Source organism: Podarcis muralis, chromosome 2, assembly GCF_964188315.1.
Source record: "Podarcis muralis chromosome 2, rPodMur119.hap1.1, whole genome shotgun sequence".
Classification (NCBI taxonomy): Eukaryota; Metazoa; Chordata; class Lepidosauria; order Squamata; family Lacertidae; genus Podarcis; species Podarcis muralis.
The window spans coordinates 110,625,115-110,639,251 of record NC_135656.1 but is presented as its reverse complement, the minus strand read 5'-3'; the positions used below and the strand labels follow the sequence as shown (position 1 = coordinate 110,639,251).

Below are 14,137 nucleotides of genomic sequence, written 5' to 3'. Positions count from 1 at the left end.
CTGACCAATGGTCAAACTCTGTTTGCGGCAGCTTTCTTTGTTCCAATGCTTGATTCCCTAAATATCCACAACCAGTCAAGGCAAACATGATTGTGTTAGATGATAAGCCTGACTTGCTGTAGGCAGTCTTCTACATTCCTGTATTGCAGCGAGGGAAATATGAAGCAACCCCCTACATAGGATTTGCCTATAGATATTTGCCAGGGTCCCTTCCCATAGGTATATGCATAATCTACTTATTTGTAGGGTGCCAAGAACCAGTCAGTTCTCTAGAATCATAAAATTGGAACGGACCAACCACGAGGATCATCTGGTCCAACCCCTGGCAATGAAGGAATAATAATAATAATAATTTATTATTTATACCCCGCCCATCTGGCTGGGTTTCCCCAGCCACTCTGGGCGGCTTCCAACAGAACACTAAAATACAATAACCTATTAAACATTAAAAGCTTCCCTAAACAGGGCTGCCTTCAGATGTCTTCTAAAAGTCTGGTAGTTGTTTTTCTCTTTGACATCTGGTAGGAGGGCGTTCCACAAGGCGGGTGCCACTACCGAGAAGGCCCTCTGCTCGGTTCCCTGTAACTTGGCTTCTCATAGAGAGGGAACCACCAGGAGGCCCTCGGCTCTGGACCTCAGTGTCTGGGCAGAACGATGGAGGTGGAGACGCTCCTTCAGGAATCTTTCGAACCCACAGCCCTGAGATTAGGTGTCTTGTGCTCTACTAACCGAGCTATCCCTCAGGTCTCTGAGCTATCCCATTTGATCTTTGGCTCATGTTCAGTATTGGGTCATTTTGTTAATCCAGGGAAAGCAAAAATTGGGCACGGCTAGTTTCACATGGTCGTCTTCTACCCTCAATAGTTTTCTACCCTCAACAAGTTCCACAAAACTGAAGTATACAGGGGTATTTTTTCCCACCCAAGCCTATTCAAATGTGTCTCAGGGTGATAAAATGTCTCGGAACAAAGCCATGTGTGTCTTGTGTCAGGAGAAAGGCACCTGTCTGCTTGCTTGGTTTGGCATTTCCTTGGGGAAAAATACGACGGACACTGTTTATTAAACCCCAACAGCAAAAATCAATAGGTGTCCTAAGTGTTTTTCATTTGCAGAACAGAAATGGTAAATGATAAGTGACTGAAATTTGGGGGCAGGGCTTATTCCTGGCACAGGTGACAACAATTAAGAAGTGTGGCGTGGGTCAGCTTCTGTGTACGGTAATTTCTAACCAGAGAATAAGCCTGGGGTGGATTTCAACCCCATTTTCAAACCTGGCATTTAGAGCTGGGGATTTAGGATTTTCCAAGTGATCTGAACCACTGGCCTCCAGTGCCTGACTCTACATAAGCTGCCAGGCCCTGTCCACTATAAACAGGTATTTTTAAAAGCCAGCATTGATGATCTTAATCACTTTCTCATACGGATGCTAGCAGCGACCCAAACCTCAAATCACTGGCTCCCCCTGCTGGCTTCAACTATATGACACTAAAATGTCAATAATTTATATTCCCTATTCTTTCGCATCCCCCAATTCTCACCCCTTTTTTAAAAAAACAACCACCAACCAAACTTTATTTATTCAAACGTTTGTATAGAAAAGGACTGAAATGTATGCGTGATTAAAACATATTTGAATGCACTGGGTTATTTTAATTTTGCACTCTAATCTCACTTCCACACACCCCCCGGGAGGCAGGGATCCTCAAAGCCTGTTGCACATTTTATTACTGAAATAGTTCAGGAGAAAAAAAGCAAGACACCACCATTCTACATTTCAGTTGACACAAAAGTCGAAAAATTTCCAAATGCTTCTTTTTATCCATTAAACAAATATCTATCTATATACAACAACAACATGAATCTCATACAGCGAAAACTAAAATATCCAGAACTTTAAAAAATAATTTGCATAAAAATATAGAGAGAACGATTTAGACCCAGTAGGCAAAAATATACAGTTCAAGTTCAACTGAAATGAAGTCTGGAAAGAGGAACGCTTCATGCAGAGAAGAATCTCAGATCTTAAGGCACGCTTAAAGCCAAATTGGTGGAAGACCTGTGGTCGATTCGCCTAACTTTTTCTTTACTTCACAGTGGCTGCGGAAGAGCTAGTGCTTTCAGCAGGAAAGCCACTATTTATTTCCTCAACTGAAATATCTACCATCTTCCCCCCACCCCACAATGCTGCTTCCTATATAGAAAGCGAGACAGGTATATTGAGTTTGACCAGAAAAACAACACAGGGGAAAGTTTGATCATTGCCTCTCCCAGCTCAGTCATATTAAGACTGAATGGCCCAGTTTGATCATCACCTCTCCCAGCTCAGTCATATTAAGACTGAATGGCTGCAGCTAACTAGCAGTAGCCTGATGGAACAGGGGTTACAGAGAGGGAGGGAGGCCTTGGCAGGGCCCAAGATGGGAGGAGGCGGCAAGGCAGGCCCACCTGAGAAGGGAAGGGACCGATTCTGTTCCAGCCAGAATCCCCTGCACAGGTTAATCTAGGAACAGACAACTGGAAACGTATTGGCAAGGCTTGCCGATTCCCAACTCTTTTCACAAGAGGAACCATAAAAGGGTTCTCCAGAAAGCCGGTTGGGCCACTCACACAAAAGGAGAAGGTGTGGAGGTCTCAGTTCAATAGGTACTAGATCCCGGCTAGACTTCTTAAAGGGTGTCAGAGGACGCTCTGCTGTTTTTTTCCTGTGACAGACTAACTCAGTGATGAAGTGGCAGAGAGGGGCAGGAAAATAGGAGTGGGAAGAAAGGCACACATAAGAACAGGAGGAAGGAAGAGTGAAGGAAGATTTCCCGGGCCACCCCAGGACATTTGCTGCCTGAAGCAAAGTTGATTTTCCGCTGGCAGTCCCCGATTTCATGCACAGAATCTAGCTAGACTGGCTACCAAACCTTGTTTCAACTCAGGCAATGGGACAGCATTTTCCCAGTGCACACCTGAGAGGAGCAGGCTTCTTTTAGGGGGTGCAGGGCAGTCTGTGTGGGGCGTGCACCCAACTCTCTTTTCCAATGCTTTAACACCCTTGGCATCAGCCTCCTGAGGCAGCCACCTCCCTCTGCCTAACAGTAGGGCCAGTCCTGAGAATTCTCTTGAGTACACAAAAAGAGAATGGAAATTGATCGCTGATCAGAAGGTAACAGCGTACAGAGGGTGTCCAGGCAATGAGCATGGCCTGTGAAAAGTTTTATACAGCCATAGTAAGAAAGGAATTTAGAACGGGTGTGTGAAATGAATGGAGGGGACTTTGGGGGCAAACGAATGAAGAGGACGACAACTGTAGGATAAACTGATTGGGGACCATTACAGGGGTAACAGGAGACTTGGAGACCACCGAATATGTTTCCAGCTGGCAAAAATGAAACAGTTAGCCTTGCACACTTCTGGCGGTCAGGTCAAAATATATGGGGAGACGTACACAGAAGCAGAACGGGTAAGAACTGCGACACACAAGTAGAGGCGGCAGACAGACAAATGATTAAAAGGGAATGGGAGCACAGATAGGAAAAAAGCATGTGAGATGGGGGAAAGATGGCCTGTTCAGTCTGGCTAGTAATGCCCTTCTGCGCATGGAACTTATAGCAGCGAGGATGTGGGTTTGGGCCCCACACATCTCCCTCCAGGGAGCAGCCATGTGGTTCTGCATGCGCAAGTCCCAGTTTCAACCCTGCCACTGCCCATGAAAAGGATCTCAGGTGGTTAAGGCTGAGAAGCCAGCAGGCACGCCTACCAGACAGCTCAGTCTGGGCTACATGACCCAAAGATCTGGCTCAGTTATACAGAAGCTCCTTCTATTGTTCTCTTCAAAGAGACTCCGCCGCCCCGAAGCTCAAGAGCAGCTCAGATCAGTTAAAGAGGGTGGAATCTGAGGCTCGGAGCGCTTTACCACCTATCAATCACAGTGCAACACACACGTCAGTAGTCAGGACCAGCCTTGTGCTTTGCAGGGCCCAGAATTTAGGACCTGCCCATCTGCTTGGCATCTTCCAAGCTCATACATTCTCTTCCTTGGGAAGGAAAAAGGCCACAATATCCCTACAGAGGGCAGCCTCTACAGTCAGAGAGGTCCTTCCTACAGCCAGGAGTTTCCCCTATGTGACACACATCGTCCATCCGGTTGCCATGGACACCATTAATACCCACCCCCAGGACGCAGCAGCCCCTGCTGCCGCCACAGGCTTCCTGAGGACCTCAGGAGGGGACGCTCTTGGCTTCACGGTAAGAGCAGGGGGCGCCGACGCCACTTGGCACCGATACTTCTGCCCAAGCAGGTTGGTGACCACCAGCCTGGCTTGCTGCGAGCAACAGTCTGAGGTGTAAGTGACGGACTCCGCCAGCCCGTCAGCGTGGTGAGCAACCACGGCGCCCCCTTCCACATGCACCGAGCGGACGCCAGCTTCGTCCCAGATCCGCAAGGTGGCCGTCCAACGCTGGTCGTGGCAAGGGATCCGCGGTGGGCCACAGGACCCGCCGACAGAAGTGACGTTGCAGACTGGGGAGGAGACTGGGTTCTGCACCTGTGGGCGAAGAGGAGCTTCTTGTTACAGCATATCCAGAAATGAGGTGTTTGGATATAGGGTCTGGTAACGAAGCCTGATGAGGAACAGATGAGGGAGCTGGGTATGTTTAGCCGAGCTAAGAGGAGACTGGATAGCCATCTTCAAATATCTTAAAGGCTGCCACATGGAAGATGGAGCTAGCTTGTTTTCTTTTTGGGGTTTATTATTATTATTTTTATTTTTAAAAATCTATTTTTGACAAAGAGAGCGGTCTGATTGGTTGTCTCTTAAAGATTCTATCGCATACACAGGATCATGGGTTTGGAAGCGACTGTCCTCCCCAAACTTGTAACGCTATGACCCATGAATACTTCCTTGCTCCATTTGACTAGCCTGCGTCCTTCTGATGGTTTTGAAGCAAACCATGTGTGTGGAACCTGTGCAGATATCTGTCGGACTACAATTCCCATCATCCATTGGCCATGCTGACCAGGGCTGATGGGATCTGGAGTCCAGCATCGGGGGACACACACGCCACAGGTTCCCCATCCCAATATAGAAACAAAGAATAACTCCAGGAATTCTCCCACGGGCACCCTGCTCCCCAGTTTTCTTCCCCCACAAGACTCACCAGAGGCAGAGGCATCACAAGCAGCTGTAGATGGGCAAAGCTAGGATCCCCAGGTGGGTGAAGGAGCCTGGCCTGCAGCGTCAGGGTGATCGCAGAGCCAGGATCAGCAGCATCAGGTACATTCAAGGTAATGAGTCCAGTTGCTGTTTGGTTAAAGTCCAATTGTAGCCTGCAGAAAAGGGGAGTGGAAGTTAATATTTAAGAAATGGATGGGTGGCCTAAGCATTATCAAGCAGCTTCAGTATTTTATCTAGCTGTAAAAACATGTATAGACCGTATTTCATATAAAACGAGGTACAGTATTTTTCGCTCTATAGGACACACTTTTCCCCCTCCAAAAATGAAGGGAAATGTGTGTGCGTCCTATGGAGCGAATGCAGGCTCCTTGGCTTCAGCAATAGCAACGCGAAGCCTCTGAAGCGCAGAGGGAGCGCTCCCTCTGCGCTCCGGAGGCTTCGCGTTGCTATCGCTGAAGCCTGGAGACCGACCCCTCTCGCTCTCCAGGCTTTGGGGATAGCCGTCTGAAGCCTTCGGAGCACAGCGGGAACTCGCGCTGCGCTCCGCAGGCTTCGGGTTCCTTTTGCTGAAGCCAGGAGAGCAAGACTCTCCTGGCTTCAGCAGAGAAGGAGAGCTGTGCAGCGCCCCTTCAGCCAAGCGGGAGGAGAAATGAAAGGGGCTCCGTTTCTCCTGCCGCTTCGCTGAAGGGGCGCTGAGCAGAGAGGGGGAGAATATTTTTTTTCTTGTTCTCCTCCTCTAAAACAAGGTGCGTCCTATGGTCAGGTGCGTCCTATAGAGCGAAAAATACGGTCGTTTGTATGATCAATACAATGTGGTATGACCAGCAACAAAACTGCCTCCACCGCTAATCAGAGAGGCAACACCCCTAATTTCTTTCCCCTCTAAACATGAGGAGGTAGGGGACAAAGACCCGCACAGAGGCCTAAACCCTCATCACCCAGCTTTCAAAAACATTCTCACGTGCACAGGCTCCTGACATCTCCAAGAACGTTCACAGCCTTAGGATCTCAAAACATTTCTTATTTTGGAACGGAAATTGAGTTTTTAGGAAGTTGCATTCTGCACAGTGCGATAGTGGCATGCGCACAAGCCCTACCTTTGGAATGTGGGGCAGGGCAGGGCATAAAAGACTAGAAAACGCCGAGTTACAATGCTAGGAACTGGCGTCTTCCATGGTTGCTCATTCATCAGAATTACCTGGAGCTGGAGATGTTGACCGGGAACCCAGGAACGCTGCTTACCCTCAGATCATACCGCTTGGGTGAGCCGGGATTCGTCACCTTCCAGGCAATGGCAACAGGTCTCCCTGGGAACACCGGAGCGTCTGTGCTCAGCTGGAACAAAGCAGGGTATAGGTTAGAGCTCCCTAAAGGAAGGCATGCGCAAATGCTTGGGCGCATATTTGCAGGTAGGTTTGTGTTAAATTGTGGGTGAACATATCAGACGACACAGTGATTCTTCAAACAGCTCTTGTTTATTCAGAGGCCAGAACAGAACTGAACTGAAGGGTTCAGTCAGCCTGCTTATATAGAGCTCCGGTACAACGTAACTGTAACAATTTTCTAAAACTATCCAATCACTGGACATCACTTTCGATCCCTTATTTGCATAACTATCTACAGTATCCCACTGCTGGCCCAGGGTGAGAACTTCAGTACATAACAGTTTGCATAGACCAAAAAAGCATGACGATGTGCCACTTTATTTATTTATTTTAAATGTCATTTAAAAAGCAGTTTACAGCCATAAAACCTTACAATAAAAAACAGCAAAAAGCTAAGAGCAGGCTTCAATTAACCCTTGGCTGAAAAGTGTTTTCTTAATTGCCTGCACAGGCCTTGCAGAATGGCATTTTTTTTTTCCAGCAGGCATTTAACAACTGGCACAGAAGGCACCTGCTGAATCTCCCACAGGACTGGGCCAATGGAGTTTCTTTTTTCTTCTTTTGTGACAAAGTAATAATCATAAATACATAAGAATAAATGTGTGCACCCCACTACCGAGACCATTCCATTTTAACTATCCAACCTCCCAAAATTTCAACACCTCTTGCGATGGTTTGACCCCTTTCCATTTTAACAGTACAAATTCTCCTCAAAATCATTTCTTCTGCATATTCCCCCATCTTACCTTAATGGCACATTAATTTATCATTAATAGCTACATCCCAAACCTCTTTATACCATTCTTCCATTTTATATTCCACTTGCCCCTTCTACTTCCTAGCTACAATAATGTGTGCAGCTGTCAATAAACATGTGAGCAAGTCCTTCCTAGCCTGCGAACCTTCCACCCCATCTAAAATTGAAAATAATGCTACCTCTGGGCTTGTGGTCAGCTTTAACCCAGAGATTTCTGTTATCTCCTTAAACACCCTTTGCCAGAAAAATTGCACATATTTACATACACACCCCCACACACATTTGAACATAATTCCCTGTTTCTCGGTATACAATGGCAATTTCTGCTTTGCAGGGAGTTGGACTGGATGACTAGTCCCTTCCAACTCTTACAATTCTATGGTTCTATGTTTATTTAAACCGCAGGTAGATCGATCAAACTGGACTGCTTGCAAGGGAGTAGTGCAGGCTTCAGGGAGAGGCTGCACGCGGCTATGGCTTATTTAGCCCTGCGCAGCCTCTCCCGGCAGGGAGAGGTTGCGTGGGGCTAAAGAGGAAGCCAAAACAGCGAGCAGGATCTGTTATGTACTGAAGTTCTCACCCTGGGCCAGCAGGGGGATACTGTGGATAGTTATGCAAATGAAGGATCGAAAGTGACGTTCAGTGATTGGCTAGTTACAGAAAATGGTTACTGTTGCATTCTAGTGGAGCTCTATATAAGCAGGCTGACTGAGCTCCTCAGTGCAGTTCTGTTCCAGCTTACAAATAAAGAGCTGCTTTGGAAGAATCGCTGTGTCGTCTGATATGTTCACCCACAACTTAACAGGATACATCCCGCTGGCTGCCTTGGCTTGTGCCATAGCTGCGCGCAACCCCTCCGGAAGGGAGAGGTTGTGCAGCCTATACGATGCTCTTTGGGGCTGGGGGGGGGAAATAAGATTTCCCCCCTAAAAACTAGGTGCGCCCTATGGTCCGGTGCGCCCTATGGAGCGAAAAATACAGTACCTATTTATCTACTTGCACTGGTGTGCTTTCAAACTGCTAGGTTGGCAGGAGCTGGGACAGAGCAACAGGATGCAGGTGGCGCTGTGGTCTAAACCGCTGAGCCCCCCCTTGGGCTTGCTGATCACAAGGTTGACAGTTCGAATCCCCTCGACGGGGATTAACAGATATAGAAGGAGGGCAAGGGTGAGAGTGGTGCTTGACTAAGAGCTGTCTGATGGTGCAGCTGATGGCCCCTGGAGAACTGACTTGCAAAGTACTGCTTCCCAGTGGCGTGGCCAGCCACTTGCGTGCCTGGTGCGGTGCACGCATCCTGTCGCCGCAGGCGGGTCAAGCTGCGTGGAGCCTCTCTGCCGCCTCCCCCCTCAGCTGTAGGGCAGCTGAGGGAGAGGTGGAGGGCAGATGCAAGCCCCACACAGCGCTATGTCTATTCCCTCAGTGATGACACCTGGGGCAGCCCCCCTTCCTCCGCCACTGCAGCTTCCCCAAATCAAGACGCATGGCTCTCTTCTTTGCTTACCTCCAGCAGGGATGCCTCAACAGTGGTCGCTTGAGGGGCAGCCCTCTCCACCTTCTGGCCGTCTCCATCCAGAGCCCGCAGCACTACAGAGAAGCTGCTGTCAGTCATCAGGGTGGGAGGCAGCTTGGCCACCAGCAGGTCCGTCCGGTTGGCTCCTCCTTCCAGTTTCAGCTCCTCGAGGCTGCCTCCCCTCCCCTCCAGGTTCACAGCTTTCAGCTGAACCGAACCGGCTTCAGGGGATCGCTTCAAACCGGTCGCCATAACGACCAGGTAAGTGGGCAGGCCTGTTGAAAGGAAAGGCAAAAGTTCTATGCAGAACTGGCAAAAATGACAGACAGATGAAAGATAGAAAAAGACAACAGCGACTTTGAAAAAGAATGGGAACCATTTATATTATATTTGCAGAAACAAAGGAAGTCAATAGACTTGATGGCAGGATGTAAACAAACATTCACATTATTAGTATTAGAAAACATTTAGAAAATAGTGAAATATTATGGTGTGTTTATTTCTATGTTTTTAGGCTTGATGTTATGTTATTAATGACTTTTCCTGTTAGGAGATAGCAAAGTGGGTGAAAAGAGAAACAAACCAGAAGCGGAAGTTGGGTGAAGCCCTGAAGGGGAGGAAGGGAGGAAAATATAGTAAATGTTAAGAATTTTGAGGTGTATGTAATGAATTAAAAAGAAAAATGAATTAAAAAAATTTAAAAGAAAAAGAAATGAAAGGCAAAAGCTCATTGGACCACGCCAGTTGCTGGGAGAGTTCAGGACGGAAGAGTAGGGATGCGGGTGGCGCTGCGGTCTAAACCACTCAGCCTCTTGGACATGCCGATCAGAAGGTGGGCAGTTCGAATCCCTGCGACAGAGTGAGTTCCCAATGCTCTGTCCCAGCTCCTGCCAACCTAGCAGTTTGAAAGCACACCAGTGCAAGTAGATAAATAGGTACCGCTGCAGCGGGAAGGTAAATGGCATTTCCGTGCGCTCTGGTTTCTGTCATGGTGTCCCGTTGTGCCAGAAGCGGTTTAGTCATGCTAGCCATATGACCCAGAAAGCTGTCTGTGGACAAACACCGGCTCCCTCAGCCTGAAAGCAAGATGTGTGCTCCAATCGCATAGAGTCTCCTTTGACTGGACTTCCCCTTGGGGGCATCTTGACAGGACAATGTGAGAACAGGATTCCTGCCTCAATGGGCCGTTGGTCAAATCCAGCAGAGCTATTCTTGTATTTTTTGTGTTCATCCAATCCCAAAGATGCTAAGTGTGCTGGCTTATAGGCAGGGCCTCTGGAAGTATCCAAGCCTGCGATTAGGCTGGAAATTGGTAGCTAGCAATAATGTCTGAGGAAACAGGTGAGGCCAAGGTGTGGAATGGAACCAACAGAGGGATTATTTCATATCTGACCACCAAATATATTGGACAGTTAATAGAGACAAAGGCTGGGGGTGGGGGGAAAGTATTTTCCAAAAACCAACATTAGGAAAAAGCAGAACATATTAAAATAAACTCTACGGAGAGCACAGATGAAAAGCTAAACAAAAAATTATGAAAAGATAAATGTTTTGCATTTTGCCAATAGATTTTTAAAAAGACAGGTGAAATCCTTTAAATGTCTAGGTTTGAGCTATAAAAACTCCGTCTTCTAACAATGTACATCCCACAAATGGTTTCCATATTATATCTTGGTGTTCTCCCATGAATAAACTCAGTAATGGTTTTTTTAAAAAAAAATATTTAAACTTCCTTTCTAAAATCAAGATAAATTTGATTGCTTAAATTGGGTCACTTTTCCCACAGGCCCACCACATACGTTTAAAATGATCCCTTAATGGTTCATTCTTTCCAACACATTGGTGAACTTGTTTTTTCTGAATATTTGACACTCCCAGTGGCACAAAGCACACTTTTTGTGCAGATTTTATTGAAGTTTCTTTAAGCTGGGTGGAAGTAGACCCATAGGGAAATTTGCCCCACGGAGAAGACCACTCAGTGTCTAATTCCCAGTCCACTTCCTATAGTCTTTTAAGACTGGATAATGACAAGGACTTTTTAATTTTTTTTTTAAATCACGGTCACTCCCCAGTGCTGCTGCCACACAGCTGTGCAAAAACTAACACCAAGGAGCTGAAGGGGAAAGATCCCATACATACCTTGTACAGGGGAACTATCCATCATAAAAAGCCCAGGGTGGCGTCCGTCCTTTGGAACCGCAAAGTAATACAGGAAGTCAAAGGTGCTCTGACCTGTCAACAAGTACAAGAGTATCACGGAAATTCTCATGTGTAAAAAAAAAGGTTATTTATGTGTTTTGTTAGCCCAAAAATGGAAAACGAGCAAAGTCCCAACTAAAGAAGAATGGCAACTTAAGCTGATGGAATATGTGCAGCTTGCAGACCTAACATAAAGAAGAAGAGAACAAGAAGAACATATGTTTAAAGAAGATTGGGAAATGGTTATCGAATATATGGGGGGAAATTGTGCACACTTTAAAACGTTGGCAGCGTTAAGGTAAATTCAACAGCATCAACAAGTTTTGATGGATGCAGTAATGGAATAGTGAATGGTTTAGTTTATATATAGTTTATATATAGTTTAGCTGCTCTGAGCCCGGCTTCGGCTGGGGAGGGCGGGATATAAATAAAATTTATTATTATTATTATTATTGAAAATATGCAGGGATTTATTATATGCAAAATGAACCATGGAAAGAGAAGAAGGGAAGTCACTGATATTTTAAGGTTGTTTAAGTTAATACTCTAAATTGTAAAACAGAAATAGATGATAGATGATAGATGATAGATAGATAGATAGATAGATAGATAGATAGATAGATAGACGATAGATAGAGGTAGAGAGATAGATAGATATAGAATTTCAGTAAGAACAAGAATAAAAGAAACTTCCCTGGAGAGAGCATTCCACAGACGGGGAGCCACTGCAGAGAAGGCCCTGCTCTCATCTTGCCACCCTCTGGGCCTCACTAGAAATCATTTGCTCTAGAGAACAGAGTTTCACCGTGTTGGAGCAATCGTTTGCTCAAAGATCCAAAAAAGATGGCCACTGTTTTAGGCCAATAATAGATCCGATGCAACTGGCACTCCCTAGCGCCTCCAGGTGTGTGCAAGATCATGCAGAGGAAAACTGGAGCTCAGCATTGTGGCCTCACTTATTCCAGCACCTCGGTTTAGCCTTTCCTCACCTTGGACGTGCACAGAATAGTGGCCTTGCGACTGAAGTGTCAGCGTCCATTTACCAGAATGGAGAGGGGGAGAAAGGACTGCCCTGTAGATGCTGCCAATGGACTGGATCTTGGCCAATGGACCGCTGGCTGATGAAGAAGCCTGTCTTACACCTGCATGGAAGGTCACAAGGGGAACATAAACTGGGTTAAACGTTATTCCCTTAAAATTGGCTGGACTGGATAAACGGTGGGAGCTTAGAACTGTAAATGGGTCCATTCATCATCATCATCATCATCATCATCATCATCATCATCATCATCTATTATTTATACCCCACCCATCTGGCTAAGTTTCCCCAGTCACTCTGGGTGGTTCCCAACTTAATAAAAACAAGATAAAAACTTCCCTAAACAGGGCTGCCTTCAGATGTCTTCTGAAAGTCAGGTAGTTGGTGCTGACCTTTGAAGCCGCAAAAGGCCTTGGCCCAGTATATCTGAAGAAGCGTCTCCACCCCCATCATCCAGCCCGGACACTGAGGTCCAGCGCTGAGGGCCTTCTGGCAGTTCCCTCGCTGCGAGAAGCCAAGTTACAGGGAACCAGGCAGAGGGCCTTCTCGGCGGCACCCGCCCTGTGGAACACCCTCCAACCAGATGTCTAAGAGAAAAATAACTACCAAACTTTTAGAAGACATCTGAAGGCAGCCCTGTTTAGGGAAGCTTTTAGTGTTTAATAGATTATTGTATTTTAATATTCCGTTGGAAGGCACCCAGAGTGACTAGGGGAAACCCAGCCAGATGGGCGGGGTATAAATAAGTTGTTGATTTTCTTGACATCTGACGGGAGGGGTTCCACAGGGAGGGTGCCAACACCAAGAAGGCCCTCTGCCTGGTTCCCCGTAACTTCACTTCTCGCAGTGAGGGAACCACCAGAAGGCCCTCAGAGCTGGACCTCAGTGTCCAGGCAGAACAATTCAGTAACTGCAAACGGCCCATTCGCAACAGGTTATTTCTAACTTATCAGATTTTCTGCCAAGAGATTTAGTCAAGATTAAATGGAAAGGAGATGATACATGCTGGCGTTCCGAGGCCACTGAAGTAGTGTGGGCACTGTGATAAACTTGCACTGCAAGAGAAGGACTGATCCCACCAGAAATCCCTGTCTGGAATTCCCCTGTGACTAAGAGCCCATCCACAGGTCCCTGCCATTCAAGCCATGGGTCCAAGAGGTTTGCTTTTGTTTTTGTCTCGCTGTTTTCCCCCAGGGAAATCCACAGTTTACAGCTGAATCAGAGCAAGCATTAATCCAAAGAAAAACTTGATTGCTGTTTGTTCCGATTCAGCAGTAAACTAGGGGCTTTTTTCCTGGGGAAAGTGGCAGGGCGAAAGAAAGGAAATCTTGGAGCCATGACTTGAAATCACAGGATAAATGGCAGTGTGGCTTGGCCCTAATGTAACCTGATTTCTTACCCTCTGCACAGCACCTAAAACATAAAGCAAGTAGAACCCAAAACACAGAGGAAACCAGGGTGGATAAAAATAATAAAAAAATAATAATTAAAAAATTGGATTTTTAAAATTATTAGTTAAATTTAAATCGGGGGTTTAAAATAAATAAAATTTAAAATATAAATATAAACTATAAAAATTTAAAATATAAATATAAATTATATTTATATAAATATAAATATAAAAAATAAAATTTAAAATAAAATGCTTTTGGAGGAAAAATCTTTCTAAAGATAGTTTTCTATTTAAGTTACATTATAGTCCAAAGGTTATCCAGCAGGAAACAAAGATTTGTTTTAAGTTTTTCATGTGTGCTAAAACTCAGTCTAAGCAAACATGGATACATACGCTACAATGTTATTGTTTTAGTTAAATAAATTATTTAAAAGTTTATTAAGGAAATGATTGTTTTTTCTACTTCCAATAAAGTACAGCAGAAAAGCTGTCCAAAAATAAACAGTTAACTTATTAAACCTCACAATAATGTCATAATTATCTGTCTATGCATTTCCAATAGTATAACCTAATCAGTAATTTTTGATATAACTGTAAAAACTACTCTGAAAATTTATTATTCCAAAAATTGAAACCTTCATCTGGTTGTAAATATTAAGATTATACCACAGCAAGAATGAGTCTTTCTGTTA

The 14,137-nt window shown here is 45.6% G+C and overlaps 1 protein-coding gene across 7 annotated transcripts in view; it reads right to left on the bottom strand.

The window, feature by feature from the left end:
* Positions 1 to 3,991: 3,991 nt before the first annotated feature.
* Positions 3,992 to 14,137, bottom strand: part of VWA7 (von Willebrand factor A domain containing 7) — a 41,294-nt gene continuing 31,148 nt past the window's right edge. For 5 of the 7 annotated variants that reach the window (XM_077921050.1, XM_077921059.1, XM_077921063.1 and 2 more), the window contains 6 exons: positions 12,003 to 12,155; positions 10,954 to 11,046; positions 8,806 to 9,089; positions 6,361 to 6,497; positions 5,146 to 5,314; positions 3,992 to 4,532 (listed from right to left, as the gene is read on the bottom strand). In XM_077921050.1, the coding sequence (XP_077777176.1) occupies positions 4,107 to 4,532; positions 5,146 to 5,314; positions 6,361 to 6,497; positions 8,806 to 9,089; positions 10,954 to 11,046; positions 12,003 to 12,155 (1,262 nt within the window). In that variant the 3' untranslated portion in view covers positions 3,992 to 4,106. Of the gene's footprint in view, positions 4,533 to 5,145; positions 5,315 to 6,360; positions 6,498 to 8,805; positions 9,090 to 10,953; positions 11,047 to 12,002; positions 12,156 to 14,137 lie in introns of those variants that run through there. The other 2 variants (XM_077921065.1, XM_077921074.1) reach the window with 2 other exon arrangements.